Source organism: Bombus pascuorum, chromosome 3 (genome assembly GCF_905332965.1).
Source record: "Bombus pascuorum chromosome 3, iyBomPasc1.1, whole genome shotgun sequence".
NCBI classification, from domain to species: Eukaryota; Metazoa; Arthropoda; class Insecta; order Hymenoptera; family Apidae; genus Bombus; species Bombus pascuorum.
In genome coordinates this window covers 4,349,893-4,369,758 of record NC_083490.1, presented here as the reverse complement: position 1 = coordinate 4,369,758, position 19,866 = coordinate 4,349,893, and the positions used below count along the sequence as shown (strand labels likewise).

Sequence of the window (19,866 nt, the reverse complement as noted above, 5' to 3'; positions counted from 1 at the left end):
TACCTGATATTAATACAGCATTATTTACTTGATATTAGAACTATTGACTCGAAGGTACTTATTTCATATATCAACGTAGAAACCAATGTTCTAAAGCGATTTATATGGAGGGATGCTAAGAACGAGCAACCACGAGATGAAAATAGGAGGAAAACATCCTTAAGTGAAATTCAAAAGCTCTAATTAACTTCAAATAATTCCAGTATTCTTGCAGTTGTTCTCAATTAAGTGAAGATTCTTCGCTGAATATGGAGGCCGTTTCGGTCGAAGAATCATCAGCCGTGTTGAAGGAATGTTGATTTTGGCGTTGATATATAGAAATTGAGGGCACGAGGTGGAAAGAAACTGGCACAGATAGCAACTGGCTAGGTAGTCAAAATTATCTTCACCCTAGTGGACTGTAAACAGTTCAAACAGGAATATGTGCTATATTAATCTACACTGGGTGCAAGTAATTACGCTATGTAGCAATGAAAAATTTTAAATGATATTCTTCCTTGTTGTACTTACGCCGAATCTTCGCTTAATTTTGTTGTTACTTCTAGCTATATTTTCATTCTTTCGTATTTTTCCCGAATTGGAAACTTTCCAGTGATAGAAAAGTAGACATTTACAATTAGGTGGAAAATGTCTCAAAGAATTAGGATCAGTGTCACTGACGCTGTATAGGTGACATTGACTCGTTAAATGGGAATTTCAAAGAAATGGCATTTCACGTGCACCGGCTTAATGGTATTAAATTTCGAACACGTGTTCCACTTGAATTGGACTTCTCTATCGAGCTGGATATTTCGTCGATCTCGAGTAAGCAAGGCTGCAAATACCGCCATGTGGATGCGTTTTATCGCCCGAGTAACGTACGGTACCGTTTCGCCTTTGTTTCCTGTGGGAGTGAAATTGAGTCCCTGTCGCGATGTCTGTTAGTGGGAATGTACGACTCGTTCGGTTTCGAATCGCTTTACCAACAAGCAACAACACGCATTCTTCCGACTTCTGCGCGTGTTGTTTGCTCGTGTGCTCTGAAATTTATGCATGGAAGTCGCGAGGGAGGTCTCCATCTTGGCGAACATGGTTATGCTGGGACGCCAGCGATTTTTTTTTCATTTTAAATTATAGATTTTAGATCTTATTGTTGGTATAGACATCAATCTAAATCGTGATCTTTCATTGTCAAGCTGTAAGATGTAAAAGTTCCTGTTGTGAAACGAGTGTAACGTGTCTCGGAACGCTCCTCGAGATCACTCGCGAACAATAAGTTCCGTTAGAGGCAGAGAAAGTAGAGAAAAGCATAGGTGAAACGATAAAACTACGAAAACTTCTATTACTGCCCTTTATCGTACGGTCTATTCGCTCTCGGTTCTCACAGTACAATGGGTCAGACTAGGCAAACCTAACGTCGAGATACTGGAACGAATTGAATCGTTCAGAAGCTATACTGATCAATCCTGTATTTTTTTTTTTTTTTTAATTTAACTTAAAATCTATTTATATCGACGATTCTGTATGTAGAATAATGTACGTATTAAATGAATTAAAATACGTTCTCGCTTCTCTTCGACGTCTGTTAAATTTCGAAAAATACGCGTCTATCCACGGTACAAGAACCTGCAGGCTAAAACATCCTTCCGTTTACAAGTCTCGGATTTTTGGAAGCGTCCATCTTGGATTTATCGCGTCGTCCTACACGTGTCGAACAAGCTTTTCGACGTCTACCCAAGGAGGCGAGTGGATCTTATGCTAATGTTCGATTTGCACCGGATGCATCGTCCGGCTGGTTCTCTTCTGCCCATTGCTGAAGCGTATTTCCTGCCTTTAATACGAGTAACGTGCCTCCTCGACGATTCACGTAAGAAACTGAAATAAGATCGGTTTCTCAGCGCAAGACTAAAGTATAATTAAACATAGTAAATTTACCATGCTGACTGGTTACACTTCCTTTACCAATTCTATTAACAGATCCTTTAAACGAAAGTAAAACGTTCGAGCCTTAATGAACTTGTTTTCTTGATCTATTAATTCGATTAGTCGATTCTGCCCTTCTTTAAAGACATCCATAAACGACCCAATCTCGCAATAGATCTCCCTTTCTAATAGACTCATTAACAACCACCGGAAATTCACCGGACGATTAAGAACGCTTTGAGAAAAAGATAAATTTGCGACATACGGAGAGAGAGACAGAGAGAGTAAGGGGAAAGAGAGAGAGAGAGAGAGAGAGAAACAGAGTGGATGGGCAGCTTAATGGAGGCTAAAAGAGAGGCCATCGGAGGATCAAGCTGTTCGCGTGCATGCGGCGCACACGTGAAACGTCGTAAAATTAGTTGGCGCGAAAGAACGGCTCGAATTCGTGGCGTTTACCCTGGCGCATAAAGCGCGCGATAATGCTTCTTTTAAACCATACCAGATGATGCCTCGTCCGGATACGAGGATTTACGTCTGGCTATTCGTCGAGGCCACTCCTGCCGCGGATTTCCCTGCGTTTTAGCTGAGATACGATCCTCTTAACCTCGAGTAACCGTTCCCCCAAAGCTTTCGCGGTTTACCACTTGCCAATCTGATTTATCAGGGACATATAATGGCAGAATATGGCATTGCATCGTTCGACCACCGTGTCGATAGTCCGCGAGGACTATGAATACAGAAAGATGCGAAAAAATCCTAGTCACGGAGGGATTATCGCTCGTCGGGAATAGACGTCCTCTTTATTGGCCGGTGCATGTAGATCGTATTGGCTACGTGGCAGAGGCGTGTAGGATAGTTAAATTAGCCCTGAGTTTATGATACACGCGCCTCGAGACCGTGACGGGCTCATTACTCTGAGAAATTGCCGCAACGGGATGGCGAGCCAGCAGCTAGATGATTGTGCCGCTAATTGAACTATGAGGATCATCGATTGGTTTCTTCTCGATGAGCTTGCCTGCACATTCGGATTGAGAGTAATTTTCTCGAGGTGTATATCCGTCGTCCGTGCGAAGTCATTTTCAATGAAAGAAGAAGTTTCTAAGGTTAGAAGATAAATATATCAAATATTATATACAGCGTTCATGCAAATTTTACGATGTCGAATGATAACTTTGTTTGCTATGGATCTCATAATCTTTAATAATTTGCTTCCACGGTCATTCCATGTCCGCACTTTAATCGCGATATATCCTTCGAGCTATTTCGAGTCCAATCGTGTCTACCATCGTTAAAAATGTTCTTAAGCTCAAGGAAGATATACGAGAATTGTTGTCAACATGTTCTATGCTTGAATTTGTCTTGAAACATTCAGCATCTTTGTTCGTGGAAAATAGAATACGATTAATCCTTTAAATAATAGCGTGGTCCAAGAAAAAACTCGAGTAAAAGTTCAAATTTGATACTATACGTTGTACATTGACATTTCTTCTCTCCAAAAAATTCGAAGTACGTATTTTTTTTTTAATTTAATACCACGAATATAGGAAATCTTGAAATCAAACAAATAATTATTTTCTAAATCGTTCGTTCTGAGTTCGTCGTTATTTTATCATAACGTCAACGGGTTGGAAACATAAAAATTCCAACATCGTATAGAGCTTCGTGCGAGGAGACTGCAAGTTCTCCAGCGATATCTCCTTATCGATGAAGCGGAGAGTATCGACTTCGACTTGGAGAGTTTACGATGGACCACGTGGTCGCTAACGATCAAGTACGGTGCTGAGACGCTCAGAAATCGATACGAACGAAGAAATGACAGTAGCATTGACGGGGCGCTGCAAATTCCTCATGAATAATTCATGGGGCCATGGTGCGTTGACGCGAGCCGCTCGCCACGTGGTAACTTTGTGCAACCTAGTAACAATTTCTTGCACCGAGCAAAATATCGCCGCCGGACAGGATCGCTTATCAAGATCACCGGCCACGAGTGACATTTGTTGGGATAATTGAAACATTTCTTCGATTCATTTAACCGTCCAAGCCGGCTGTCCAAGATAATATAAGCGCGGTTATGTTGGTTTAGAAGTTCTTTCTGTTAAACCAAGTATAATATTTACATTATAAGTATTCTTCGTTTTTACAATTCTCTCGTTTTACGATACTACACGGTAAGATACGGTTATTTCAGTCAGATGAGTTTGAGCGTCTTAAAAGGAGCTTAAACTTTTTACAGAGTAATTAAACTTACTGTGTACATTGTACATTGCGAGACAAGTCTTCCATATAATAAGAAAAATGAGAAAATATCGTGTACTTTAGATTCAGCAACGAACAAATATCAAAAATTAGAAAAATGAAACGACTCTGTGATACAAGGGTGGTTCGTTCAAGTAAAAATTTCAAGCTTTGACGAAGAACGATATCGTAAGAATATAAATGTTAAAAATTATAATCAAATCTTCAACGTAAATCTTCCGGGGTATAAATATACCATTTCTTGCAGTTATATCATTTTTTGGAAAAATTCACGTTACAATACGCGTTCCTCTGTTGAGGCCTCCACGGTTGAGAATCACCAGTCATTTCGAAGTAATATTTTCTGCAAAGAATATTCCAATGAGTCGGCATCTACGGATAAGACCGCTTAAGTAGTTTTGCCCCTTTCTGCGCGCCATCGCGTTGGTTTAATCTCCAAAACAGAGTTACAAAGACTCAGAGGGATCGAGCCAGTAATTCAAGCTAAGAGGATACGATTAACCCGACCGTCGCTCACAGTATCAAGCCTTACAAAACGAAAAAGCCTTACTGCCAGTCTGCCTACGTAGATTCCATATCAATGAATCCTTCCACCGTAAGGCACGACCATACACCCTAATCCAGTATCCGTAACGGAATCGAAATCGCGTGCACTGGAAGACTAGGAAACGAATCACCGGTCGACAAAAAATCTCTACTTCATTAGTACCATAAATATTAACATGGAAAATTCTGATCCACGCTACGTGCACGCCACTATATTCGAAACATTAATCTGGATTCCACTGACCGGTTTACGATCGTCGTGTCCTTAAATATCACGCTCTCGTGGATGTTGGAAAATTGGTTGATTGCCCTGGTAATGTGTACAATAGCGTGTAAAAGTTTAGGATTATGGGTAGTTCGATATTTACATATTGGTAAAATTATTTACTTTAATCTTTAGAACTGACTACGTACATGTAATACGTTACTATATTGCATATGTATCTATCTACAACGAGACTCGATTACGTTACTGGGTACATATTATTTTTTCTGCCTTCAAAGTCAACTGAGTTGTCGTACATGCTTCCATTTATCTACAACGATACTCAACTATGTCGCATATAGTACATTTATCTACCTGACATACATTTATCTACATTTATCCACTAAGCCATTAACGTTTATTTTTCTTCGTTATGAAGATCAATTATACCATACTAGTAACATGAAAAATGCAAAGTAGTTGAAGATTAAAAAATCCTAAATATCGAAAATAGCTATCTATCCTAGATTTGCTACAAATGAAAAGATGCAGTGTAAAATAGTACCTATCTTTATCAAAGAGTGACGGTAAAATGTTTAACCTATACATACACGTAAATTAACCAGTCTATTTTATTTGTTATAATCTTAAAATTACTTTAGAAGACCCAAACTTAATTACAGAAAGTTGCCGAAAGAAAAACGAAAGTTTAAAAGTAAATGAAATTTATAACAGTCAAGCCTATCTAGCAACCAGATAACGATCCGCAACTTTTGCACCATGGTATACTAGCGGACGACGAGTAAACCGATTCCGCTAGTCCAACATAAGCTTCCGTATGGGCACATGCGCGATCGGCTTACATCCTCTTCAGAGAGCAGACACGCCAGTCGTACAGGGGAATCGGGACAAAAGGAGGGCCATGGGAGTCGCGCACATGTACCAGCGCGTGGATGTACGCCATATTAATTACAATGATTTCCTGCCACTTATGGCCGAGCGAGATTTAAATTATAGATATCCAGCGTGGCGTGCTGGGGCGGGGTGCCCGGACTCACCATTCCTGATTACAGGGTGTACGCGAGCATTTCAGGAATCAGACTCGCGTCATAACTCTCGGGTCATGGGTCAATCTTTACCCCCTTCCCCCCTCTCCTCATCTTTTCAGCCCTTCTCCCTTTACCCTTCAATCTCCCTCCCTGCATTCTCCTCGTCCATGTGCCAGCTATCTTCGAAAATCTACCGTCGAATCGATCCCCCGATGATTCGTTTCCCTTGGTCCTTTCAGATGCTGCCGCCATTGTGTGGTATGCGGTATACCTGTTCACGTGGAATCGGTAATTTCAAGATTTTCTTTCTGTTTGAGCTTGATGAGGATCTGGTGGTCCTCTGAGAACATCATCACGATCGTATAAAGAGATCCATATGCGATACAAATCTTGATGGATCATTTAGAAACGATGAAAAATATCGAAATCAGCTTTACCTTTAGAAACTCAAACAAGTACCTGATGATTTTCTCACGAGAACAAGGTGTTTAGCTTTCTTACGAACTTGAGTCCCATATTGACCATTGAAATTTGTCGTGGATAAATCTTTGTCCAGTTTCCTTACGAGATAGTATCTTCCAGGTTTATTTTCTATACGAAAGCATAACTTTTAGTAGGATTTCGGGCTTCCAACGTTTCAAACATTTATCCAATCTCCGCACGAAGATGAGATTTCAACAGACTTATAACCTTGATCTTTCCAAGATTATATCTTTCTTTAACTTTCGTATAAAAAATGAAACTTTCAATTTGACCTTAAGATTCTAAAATCAACATCGATACGTGTGCAATTAAATTCTTAATCATGCACCTGTGTATTTACTAAATTGAAATCTTAGAAAACGATGTGGTTGATCAGTTTAACTTCTAAGAGGCTCAAATAGTTAGTCTTACGATATTCACAATCGTATGATTTATAACGAACAATATAAGTTTGCTTCTCGCAGTAAAATAAATTCAGCTTTTAAACACGGTATTACCTGTTACGATCCAAATCGCTTTTGTACGGTTCAAAAACAGCTTTTCCTTTTCGCACGGTTTTAAAAATAAATTCACGCGTGTTGGTATGAACGGAGCATTCAAGCGTTAAAGGGGATTCCTCGTCAAAGGAACTTTGAGCGGGAAATAATTATGCCGCTCGCGAATCGCATAATAATATGCAGTCGCGCGCGCTGTTCGCGTGGGTGGATTCGCTAAATTTCAATCTACCTTGGCGGGCGTAATGTACGTCAACCGAATCGTCATGGCATGACGTGCCACGTGACGTCACGACGCGTGTGGTCCCTCTTTCGGTTTATTAAGTCCACCCTCGGCGAAGAGCCCGCGGGCGCTACGATCCCACCGTACAAAGAACTCAAGGAACGCCGGTGAAACGGGATTAATGCATTAATAAAATTACCGTACCACATTTCCTACCTCTTCAATGCTGGATAAATCACCTCACGTAATGTTACCGCATTTAAATCGAATTTCTGGAAAAGAAGCCCGTAAGTCAGAACGGAGGTAATGATTCGGTTTTAGTTTCCTAATATCAGCTACGTTTGAAGTAATAATTAGCCCTCGGGAGTCAACTCTTTCTTAATTTCTACATTTCATCGCACGAATATACGATTAATGTTCGATTCTCTGGAAACAAACAACTTATTTGACCGTAGGATTTCGATAATTTTCAAAGAATTCGATATAGCTGATTGATGAACAAATGATTGAAAATTAAAAGTTCCACTGTAAATTTGAATTTAAATTTGCGATAGTTCAAAAAATTAGCTTAAACACAAGATTAGGAGAGATTGGACGTTAATATTAAGATCTTCCGTTAACATCTTCGTATGAGGAAAAATAAAACTATTAAAAGATAGGAATACACCTAGTATGTCTAACTAACTACGAATTGTCTTGAATCTTCTCACCGTTGGCTCGCTAATTGCGTAAGAATTGCAGGGAGGAGAAAATCGTGAAGCGTGGTCGGAACAGCCTCGAAGCGGTTAATCGCCTCGTAAAACGTTCTTTTTCGCGGGCGAGCCACATTCAATTACCATTTTTTCCCATTGCAATGGAATTTACAATAGCCCCCAATTAATACGATGATAATTCGTAAACTTTCACGCAGTTACGCTATTCTTTATTTAGCCGTGGCGTCAGAAAGAATTCATTCGCAAGTTTATTATCTACGCACACCGACTTACATCGTTAATTTCGAAGCCACGCCGTGTCTAATTATTATTAATGCCTGACCAGAGCTTTATCGACTACAATTTAATCGTGCTTCAACTATACTTGTACTCCACCACCGCTATCTTCCTCGTCCCTTCTTCTTTGCGCCCTTTCTGTTTTTCCTTTTCTCCCTTTCTCTCTCGTTCGTCCTCCTCGTGTCCTGATCTTTCTTCACGGGGTGGAGAACCGTTTCGAGTGGCGAGCTTTGATTTATGGCGTCACGCTGCTTAGAACGATTTGTCATGGCGGTATCGTCGAAGGAGATTGTCGCCGTGCAACGCGACAAGCTTCACAACTCGAAAGTCCGTTGTATCCTACGCTTGGTCGCGCTTACAAATCAGTTCGTGCGCGAAAACCGATGGCAAATTGCCGGGTTCTGACGTCTTCCTTGTTCCGTTCCGACCACACCAACTATTTAGAACAGGGAAAATGATGTTCTCAAGTGTTCTCCGCTGTTCTTTTTCAGATAGAAACATGAACGATATTGCAAGAATTAATCATTTAAGCGTGTACGATTTTAATCTCTATTAGAATATGAAGCGAAAGAGATGCATAATTCTCGATTGCATAATAAATTTTGATTAGAAATCTAGATCGAGTTTCATACTTTGTAAGCACACTAAGTAGCTATATAAGCTTGAAATTATTCCAACGTAACGATATTTTGAGTCGAATCTAATTGCAGTTCACTTGCAGATATTATGGACATTTGTACTTGCATGTTTTTTCCTTAAATTACTGATTTCCCATCGCACGATTTTCAAACTAGCAAAGACACGTATCATCGACCAACCGAACCAAACGTTTCAGATCACTTTTCCGATTATACTTGTTTCGAATCACGATTAATACTACGAGTATCGATGCTAACATCCTTTGCTCCTATGAAGCTTTTCACCAAAGATAGTGCTATATCGCTACAGCACAGTAACATTTTTTTGAATCGATATAGAACACGTAACAATTCCCGACTTTTAGCAAGTGAGAAATTTGTAGATTTCTCAGTTCCAAAGGTAGCAATAATCAAATACCCTCATAATTTCATCCATAATCGATAAAATCATGGCAACGGTCGAGAACAAAGCCATGCCAAAAATCCCCCTATCGAACATGACAATTTTTATCGAAAGCAAAAAATGACACCGAAGTTCGATGTTCGAAAGCATCTAGATGAGAATTGGATTAACAACCGTAAGGATCTTACTCGGTCTCGGCATTTTTCGCAGAAGGGCTCGTTTGTAGGGCTTTGCAGTTTATGGGCGGTTGTTTACCACCCGGTAAATGTTATACTCGAGTCATAACGTATATCTTGGAAGGCCGTGAGTCCCGTACGGGACGACCATTAGCCGCATTCAATCACCATTACACGCTGGCGCGCTTTCTACGCCTGCTTGCCCCTTAAATCCTGGCCAACGCCGACAAAAATATCGCCGTCGACGAACCACGAAGACGACAAAGGGGATAGCAACGATGGACTAGTACCACGTGTTTACCTTCTACGCTTGAGAATCGAAAGTTCTGACTCATCCTCCGCGGTCAAATCTTTTCTTTCGCTCGACTTCCACCCTTATTCGTGAAGCAGGTCAAAGTCCTTCGCTGACTTACAAACGAAGAAAGTTCACTTCGCTTAAGAGGATATGACGTTGGTTCATTGAACTGATGCTGACATTGATTCGTTACTCTGATCGCAAGATATAAAGTTGCAAGTTGATGTCGTTGAGAGCTTTTTATTGGCAGAATGATGATAGTATTCGACTGTTAAAACGGATTCAGATCAAGGAATTAATAAATCACACAGCTTCGAAGATTCAACGAAATACTACGCACTTGTCACGCAATATGATCCTCTTTAGTCTCAGTTTAATATTCCCTTTTTATCAACTTGCTTGCAAGATAATTGCATTCAAGGGAAAAACCATAGCATTCGACTACATACAGTTCCTGGTCAGTGAATTAGAAGTTGTGATCGATTCCACGAATTTCACGGATCGCACGTAACAGGGACGAAATCCTAACTTCTGCGAAATTCTTCATCGCGAAGAGTGAATGTAAAGTGCTTCCCGGCAGCGGTTTCCGCCAAAAAATTTCGGCGAACAAGGCCTGCTGGCGTTCGGGGGCGGCGGGTAAGGCACGCCGGAATCCAACGGCGCATTTACACGCGCGCTTCTTCGCCGCGTACAGAAATTACGACGCGGAAGAGAGGTCCGTGTGATCCCGCCTAAATGATGGTTTGGTAGGAAGGTTTCGCGGTAAGGAGGATTTATCCTTCGGTTCCAAGTTTTACGCGTTGTCGCCGGCCCCAAGAAGCCCCATATGTACATCGCCGATGGAAAGGACGCGCGGCGTGGCGTTTGGATTCGTTCGGGTACGATACAAATTTCAAGACCAGACTCTCCAAACCTGAGTGCACCGCGTTATCGAAAAATTTTTCTTTGTAGTGCTGTGCTGGCCATTAGGGCGCCCCGTTTCTTCAGTGTTGCTCGACGACCAGCCGGTTGGCAGGCTTTCGAGGAATATCGGCCGCGAAAAAAGACGAGACACTTTAACCGCGAGACGAACAACCGTATACCGTTACTACATCAATCTTCCGTAATGATGCAAAGTAGAAAAGGACGCGAGGAACGCACCGCCAGTACCACTCGCGATCGTTAACCGACTCTGTTTCCGACCAGATGACTTCGGCTTTTCATTTTCGTCGTACTCGATTTACTTGATTAGTTATTGAAAAGAAACTTCTCGCCGTATTTGTATAGCTTGTGGCATTACGGTTTGTTTCTATGACTTAGAAGTGGGAAGTGGACGGGTTAAATCAAACGATTAGTTGAATTTATTTGGTATTTCAGGAAGAGAAAATAAATGGACACGCGCGATTGTGATTTTATTGTGTTCCTGGTTTGCATAAAACGTCCTTTTAAAATTATTCGTGTCTTTATGAAACAACGCAAATTCCTTCAAACTTTGATCAACAAAGTTGAAACTAGAATAGCTCTAATGAGTTCAACGTCCAATTACAATTTTATCGTATCTTTGAGATTATAATAAAAAACAGTAAAAGAGAACCACGTGCAACGCGTAACCTCGTGAGAATTTCAAGCATTTTATTCCACGCTCCTTCCAACTCTAATCGACAACTTCGAACGTAAAGTAACTGCAACTACAAGTTCCGCAATTTCTTCAACTACGTCGCATTCGTTCCTCGAGCTGCCCCAGTTCAAACCACGAATACCAACAATCCTGCAAATTACAGTACGTGTCAAAAAACGACTCCGAGCCAAAACAAGCTGACATTCAACACGGTGTACCATGAAAGCTTGAAGCTTTTTAATTTCCCCTACTGGCAAATGGTACTGGGCCGAAAATCTCGTTAAGGTGAAACGCGTGAACAAATAAATAACATTTCGAGCGAGAGAGAAACAGGGAGAGAGGTGAAAGAGACTCGGGCGTATTGGGCGGACGTTCATAAGCTGCGGGCTGGCGAAGGGTCGAGGGCGTTCGGTCGGGTAGGGGGCGAGAAGGAATAAGGCGGAGGAGGGCCCAACGACCTCTGACCTCCCTGGGAACCACCAAGCCCTCGAGGGACTGTTCGAGAAAGAAGCCCAGGAATCCGGCGGACCCACCCGGCCGAAATACTTCCACAAGAGCTGCCGCCGCCTCGAATCGGTAACTTCGAATCGCTTCGTATCGCCATACTCGATAAAACATCGATCGTGAATTAATTTGTCCACCAACTAACCCGACAACCCTTCTCCATACTAATTTAACGATTTAAACGTTACGGAATTAGGCTTCGTCTTTGTTCGTATATTATTTAATCACAGTAGGGTGAAATATTTGAGTGAAGCAGGAAGAACAATTGTTAATTTAAAAATTCTTTGTAAACGAATGAATTGTCAATGACCGAAAAGAAATTTCACCTTCGACGGCTTCTTTTTTTCGAATTTTTATTTTCTTAAGGAAGCGGCAAATATTCAACTCGATAAAGGGTGGTACGATATAGTACAATACAATGATAAGTACCTCGGAATGTTCACATTTTATTTCGTAGAGAATTGTGAGAACGAGCGTGACTGTTCTTTCTATTTGATGAATATTATCGGGATATGGATAAGAATCGACCATCCTCTTAACTTTCTATCGTGATACACGCTGACTTTGACATTGCACATTGTAGCCGTCAAATACTCGCAACAATACGAATTAATCGATATTCGATCTGCTTCGTTAAACGTTTCGTGACTGGTCAAGATAACTTTACCCCTTCCTCGGCTGTATTTCGTTTCGTTTTCGTTATCTTCTCTTCGTCGAACGAACGATCACGTAGCGTACAGTGATTTTATTGAACCGGGATCGCGAAATAATCGGCCTGGCTGAGAAATCCTACCGAGTGTTAATGATTTCCTGAAGATTGAATCTGTTCCCCGCGGGCATTGATTTCTCAGTAGTTGACGGAGTTCTTATTAGTTGGAATTAAATTACAAAGGATGGTGGAGATTGGTTCTTTGGAAAATAGGAGATCCGTTCAATTTCTCAAAGTCGAGCTTCAGCACAGTGTTTGTATAGTACGAAAAGGAGGTTAATACCGTGTGATTATAATTTCCTGCGTGTAAAGGATAAAAAGTTCTTTGATTCGGAGGGAAGAAAGGTAGAAAAGAATCTTTCATAGAGGGTCCGGGCGTACGGTATCGAAATCTCCCTAGGACAACAGGATGATCGATATAGACTTCAAAAATCGGCCGTGGGACAAAGTAAGCCGGCCGGTGCGCGTAATAAAAAAGAAACTGAGGGGAACGTTACCTCGAGGGAATTTCGAAAGGGTATCCCTCCCCCGTTTTTGTGAATCGTGATACCCGGCAATTACGTGGCACAGTCACGGTGATTGGCTGGGTCGTTTTCGCGGGAAGCATGGACCAATCGAAGCACCGGTATGCCTCCTCTTTCTCTCTCTTTCTCTGTTCTCCTAGAGTACTTGCTGGCAACGAGCACGCTCCCGCCTTTAGTCTAGTCAGAGAGCTGCACCTGTGAGTGAACCTGTAGCGTGCACCTGCAACCCGAAATCTAGCCGTGTGTCTCGCCGACTCGCCGCTCTTCGTGGATCCAACGATCGTGATCCCTCGAATCGGCCCGAACATCTCCGGCAAATTACATTTCCAACCCACCCCCCTCTGATCGCTAGTAATACACGTGTATATAATAGAATAGGAGGGAAAGTTCTTCGACAGTGTATGTTGCCTCTCGAACGAGAACAACGGAGAAAATATCCGTACCACGTCTGGTAATGACTCGGTGGACGTACGTTGCTCGGTGATCTCGCACGTGTCAGTGAACATGAAGAGTATTGTGTCGGAGGATGTTTTGTCGGGCCACGAGGATGATCGAGTGCGCGATACGATGAACGTTCGATGAACAATAACACGGTCTCTTTGGTGGTCTTACAGCGTGCAGGAAGAACCGAAACGGTCCTCCGCTCTTGAAAGTCCGAGCTTTTAATAACTTTGATCGGGAGGGAAGCCGTGACATTGACTGTCACACGGTGACGTGCACACAGTCACCTCGTTCGATGAGCGAAGAAACGTGGTCGCCGTTGGCTACACCGACCGAACGTGTCCTAGGGAATGCAGCGAGGGGACGCGAAGGAAGAACAAGGGGATACCGTACACTGGACTAACGAGTTTAATAGAGAAAATCATCGATGAACGCTGGTACCGCCACGCTAGTTACGCTCGATAACCATATAAATAAAATGGAAATGTAAAGGAGCCGGATGCTTAGCTAGACGTAGCTTGGGCAAGAAACGATGACACGGACAGAACGGCATGGATCACCGTCAGTGGATCGTGACGATCCGCATTCATGGATCCCCGGCGACTGTTAACGACGTCAGACCGTGAGATCGCCAATGATAAGATCGTACGATTCCGTGTGCTGTTATCGAGCCGCCTTGCCCATAGGCCTCGTTAATCAACCACTCTGATTACCGGTTAAATGTTAATGAGTTTCCGCGAGATCGTCGTGGACGGATCGCCGTCGATCATCCACCGAAAGAACTAGAAACAGGTAACGTTCTTTTCGTGTGACATGTCGATTGAGACATCGTCCATCAGCTACGGTGTAAGAAATCGTAGCAGACGATATGTGACAGTCGCGTTTAGCTGATTTCGCTTTGCCGAGTTAATCCGATCGGATTCCTCGCAGTGAGATCATCGACAAGAAGCGATTTTCCATCTTCTGTGCCTACGCATACTCTGTCCATCGTCCCCGGAGGCATCGAACCGTTTCTTTTCCATTAGGATTCCTCGTAGGCGCATGCAAATTCCGGAAATACCGACCGTCATCCTCCCTTTCAAATCATCGATATAAGTTGGAACAAAAGTTTATTCATGCAGATCTTGAAATTCATTTATATGGAAATAGGAATAGAATGTTTCTATTTTTACGATTCTGTGTCTTGATACAAATGAAAATTTAAATTGAATCGCTGGTTTTTATATAGTAGAGCACATCTTAAGACTTCGACTTACAACATCGAATTGTAATCGCGATACAGAAATTGTACTTACGAAAAAGTTTACCTTCGTCTTTAATTCAATTTCGATCTTAACTGAACCTTTACAATGACAAAAATATTCTCCACTTTACGCGTTATTACACCAGTCCGTGGCCACAGCTCGTTTTAATATTTGCTACAAGAATTATTGAACAAAAGATAGACAAAAATTGTTTTTTAAATGATACCAAAAATGAGCCGAATGGAAATAACGTAGATAGTTACATTCAAAGCTAGATTCGTTCGAACGTTCGTCGGATCGGAATGCAACGTAACTGTCCGCTAACAGAATCTAAGCTCACTAACTCGGTATCCAACGATTAGCCTGATGTATCTAAATTTCTTCCCGTCCCCGAGAGTCGTAGCTTGAATTTCTTCGTGCCGTTCACCGCTAGAGCTAATTGCATCGCATGTTGCTTTACTTTTCCGGTTTCTGCGGCTTCGCGCTGCTTCTTCGTGGAATGCGAGCGAAGTGTACAAAGCGCAATGATCATAGATCGTGGTCGGAGCGCAGACGCGACGAGGTGAAGAAGGAGAAATTATGTGCGTCCGTGGGCCCGGAAGCCACGTGCACGCGCGCCAGTCTACACGTGCTTGTAAATTCACGGCCACGATCAGCGTTGAGCGTGTGCGTGCTCGTGTTCCGCCACCCCGCGAAACGACAGGAAGTTTGTGCAGTTCGCGCTCGTAACGTCCTTTCTCTCTCTTTTTCTCTCGCAGCCCCTGTCAAATTGACGTCCATTATGTTTTATAGCAGCGCGAAACGCGGAGGCGTTCCTCGCTGTTTCGTGGTTATATTATGCGCGTTGAGAAAATTCTGCGTCGTTTCGAGGAAATAAAGAATAGTGATAGAAAATCTGAGCTTCCTTGTACGGTAATTTATTAACTACTAATATCAGTGCCGTGACAAATGACAAGTTGTGGGTTATAGGCTTCTCTTTTGTAATTTTTTAATTTTTACTTTGAATCGTAAATTTCATTGACGTTGATAATTTGTCATTTATGATCTATAACTTAGGGTTGCGTTTCTTTATATATACATTCCTCTTCTCTTCTTTCATTTCCTTATATTTGTTCATTGCTATCTTTCTTTTTTTTCTTTTTTTAGGAAATGAAAGCTTGAAGTTAGAATAATATTTCTAATCTTCTTTTCTCGTGAGTGCTATGTCAGGAGATTAGTTTATTCATTTTAAAATTTACAACCATTCCATGCGCTCGTCGAATTACGATTATTCGCCAGAGGAAAATTGTTTTTGTCGACTTGAAAAAACTGCGAATGCTGTTACTTCTACGTGGTTACATACTTCGTAATATGTATGAATAATAATACACGTGGTCGTAAATTACAGAGAACGTGTGTGCACGTTTTTTGCGGCCCATCGTACGCTTCCTGAGATCACCCTATGTTCACCTATCGTGACGAAAGTGTTAATTGTTACGTATCGATGAGCAGCTGTTTTTTCTTCTTACTATTAAATATTAATATAATCTTCAGGCTTATGCACCGATGTAACCGTTACAAACAAACATTTCATATTTCTAACTACGTAACGAGATACCAAACAGGATATCGTTGATTTGCTGGAGGAGCGATGCGTCTGAAAAATCGTAATTTCCTAGATATCTGGAAAAATTAATTCCAAAATTGTGGTACTTCGAGTAAGATAATAATTCTCAAGTCAGTTAATTTTAATTCGTCATGCTTTCCCATTTTCTTCTTTTTTTTTTTTTTTTCGCAAATATTTAAATACTTACAAACTTTCCTGAATCTCGCGTCACTCTTCTACCAAACGCTTCACCGTTCTCAAACAAACCGATTTCTCACGAAGTAATCTTTCCATACGTCACGAAAACGGGATACAGCGATTTGTAAAAGTGGTCGGTCGGCGGACGATCATTAATAAATGGCGATGCGCCTGCGCGGGTTCAAAATGCGCGCGAAACGCGTGAGATATACGGCCGATGCAAATAACCGGGTACGAAGCGGCGGCACAATGCGATGAAGCTTTGGGAAATATTTTATTGCGGCTCACGCTGGAATCGACGTAATTCACACTTTGACCGTCGAACCGATAAATTTCCTGTGCTCGTGATCGCGCGAGCCCCGCCGCGTGCAGCGCATCTCCTCTTTCCGATGCGTTCACCGGCCCGGTCCCGTGGGAGCCCGTGGCATTCCACGAAGCGAGTAAACGAGTAAATTTGTAGGTAGAATACGCGCCTCCTCGGCCCGATCGAATCCCATAAGTCACGTCTCGAATACAGTGTTTAACCTGCGAGCTTATCGTCGATCGTTATCCCCGGTTCCACCTTTGTAAAAGTGTACGCGCGTGCGTGAGTACGTACGCTTGTCGGCCTTAAATGTTCCGCGAGCATCGATGAAAATCCGCGAAGGCGACTCGATGATTTCATAGAACCGATTTAGGATTCCTCTAATTGGGATAGTCTTTGATTTAGGCTCATTTATCGGCGAATTCGAGACCATCTTTATTTTTCACGTTTGTTTGCGCTGGGATATTTTCACTCCTTCGGAATCGAGTATCTTGGAGAGTAAATCGAAAGAAAATTGTTTGATATGGAAAAAGAGTTACCGATGTATTCGAGGCAATTTGAAATTTATGCGATGAGAAATATTTTACGTAATAGGATCGATCGTGTTTCTTGAACTTGAACTGGAAGTTTGTCGATCGATAGATTGAAGCTAGGACCAGTCTTAAATTAAAAACTTTAGAACTCGATTAATATCTTGTTAAAATAGAGTGTTGTATATACGTAAAATGGAGCACGATAATAAACAAATTTTAAAAATTCTATGTACATGGAAAGTTTCGCGAAATCCTCGGGTTTAAATAATTACGTAATATTCGATTATCTTATGGAATTCCTTTGAAATATAGTGCTTTCATTATAAGGTCTGGAAAATAGCTAACGCTAAGTATAAAGATTATAGTTTAAAAGGAGAAAAAATGATGGCACATATTTAATAAGACGTATTCAATTACACCGTACGCTACATCAGCTTTTTTATGGTCATGGTCCAAGCAACGTCTTAAAATCCATTTACAGGCTAAATCGAATAACCTATACTTTGACTCTAACAAATTGTTTCAATTACGAGAAATAACAAAATGTACGGATAACATCCAGTCATCAGTACATCTTATACCTCCGGCAATTACGAGATGTGCTCGGACGTCGCACAGTGATTTCACTCTTTCTAATCATGTCCTTTTTTCACTTCGAATATTTTGGTTTCGAAACTCTAGAATTCCAATGTTTGTGTTTCGACACTTTTAGATAATTTTTCCATTCCATCTGACAACGGAATTCCAATTACGAAAAATCGAGCGCAATTCCCATCGAATCGTCCATTCTAACGAAAAAGAAATTCCTATGTCCGATATCGGATTCGTCGAATTTACTCAAAGTTAAAGGAAATAAACGACGAAAAACTGCTGAAACAGATAAGGAAATAACAGTTTAAATAGAAATCGTTCTACATATCCGTGGTATGGAAGAAACGGTGCCGGTTAGCGGAGCCATGACACGCCGAGCGATTTTCTAGCTGGTCAGATCCAGCCGTTTGCGACCGTCTCGTGGATCGATGGCTTCGTTAAAACTGTTTCAAGATCGTCGTCGTAACTGGTCGTGACCGCGTAATGCGATTTCTGTACTGTATGTATGTCGTTAATTTCAGGAGACGATCTAGGAAATTAATAACTGCCGGCTCGAGCAAGATTCCAGAGATGATACTCGCCGCTATTAAATGGTAAATCCAAAGCCCGTAAGAGGAGAGGAGTATCGATCGGGAATACGGTTGTTGGATTATACGGCACGTCGAACAGCCATGGGCAAAAAGTGGTAGCGGCCAGTTTTGTCAGCTACGCTTCGATTGGCAAGTTGACGTTAAACAGCCGCCGCCGAGATGAATGATAGTGACAATTCTAATTAAGCGGCTACCCGATTGAGTCGGACCGTATTAATTACCGGCGGACCTCGAGGCACGTGCCGACTATCCGTGTTACCCCCTTTGATTTCTCTCTGCTCAACATTTTCACCATCTCGCGTTTCAACGTTTCAATTCATCGCCGTCGACGCTACCAAAGACCTTACAGAGGTGCTATATGGTTTCAAATGCTGCTACGTGGCTTTGTCCGAGGGTTTAGGAATCCTGAGATTCGGATTTTCCAAGCTCGTGAAGATTCAAAGCGTTGAAGCCGTGAAATTTGGGGATTTGCAACTCTCCAATTCTAAGATTTGAATTTCAAAACTGTTGCTCTCTATAGAGCGACGTAATAGATTTGTAAATATATCTGAAAATTCTAGAATCGAGAGAGTTGCTGCAACGAGGAGACAGTTAGACTTTCCAATAATTTGAGACCAATTACGTCTCTTAATATCTTTTCTACGAAAACAAAAAGATTCCAACCTGAAATTAAGATACTGTGCGTCTGATCTAAATACACAAATGGTCTTACGTATAAATAGACAGTAGTCTTACGATTGAAGATGAGAAGATTCACAAGCTAAAATTAACATAGTCTTCGCGCTATGATTACAGGGGACCTGAAGAGGCGACACTCTTGGAGCAGTGAGGTCGACTACCAGCCGGCGGAAACGGAAGCCGTAGCGACACCGGGAGGAGATCCCGCTGCCCCATCCTCGGACGAGGAGGACAGAGGCTCGTACAAGGTAAACCGCACGATCTCTAATCGCAATCCTGAAGATCTATTCGTGGAACACGTGCATCTTAGACGCCTTAATTCCGTGCACGGCTGGTAAAGACAATGTACCCTTTGTTCCATGAAATCACGACTCTCTGATCCCGTTTTGCCAAGTAATTAAGTAGCTGCGGGGCGTGTACTCGCTTCAAATGGTATTACCCTTCCTATGTGGCTTTTTTTCGTGCCATTTTTGCAACGATGCACGGGAATCAGTCGAATGAAACGAGAACGCCGATAATTGGCTTTTATATGGCTCGAAACGTGGATCGAATTCAATCTTTTAACGAGAGCCAGATTTTAATTATTTTACACACGATTGGTCATCTTGCGTAATTGATACGCGTACGTGTGGAATAGTAATTCGATTCAGCAACCTTCCTTTTTGCAGTCGTAAGTTTCAGTCTTTTGCTTCAGCACGCTTTTGAATCC

At 41.9% G+C, this 19,866-nt stretch overlaps 1 protein-coding gene across 3 annotated transcripts in view; it reads left to right on the top strand.

The window, feature by feature from the left end:
• The window catches only part of LOC132905577 (uncharacterized), an 83,747-nt gene that overhangs the window by 48,496 nt on the left and 15,385 nt on the right, over window positions 1-19,866 (top strand). For 2 of the 3 annotated variants that reach the window (XM_060957050.1, XM_060957051.1), the window contains exon 4: window positions 19,275-19,405. In XM_060957050.1, coding sequence (XP_060813033.1) covers window positions 19,275-19,405 — 131 coding nt within the window. Of the gene's footprint in view, window positions 1-14,129; window positions 14,227-19,274; window positions 19,406-19,866 lie in introns of those variants that run through there. The other variant, XM_060957052.1, reaches the window with a different exon arrangement.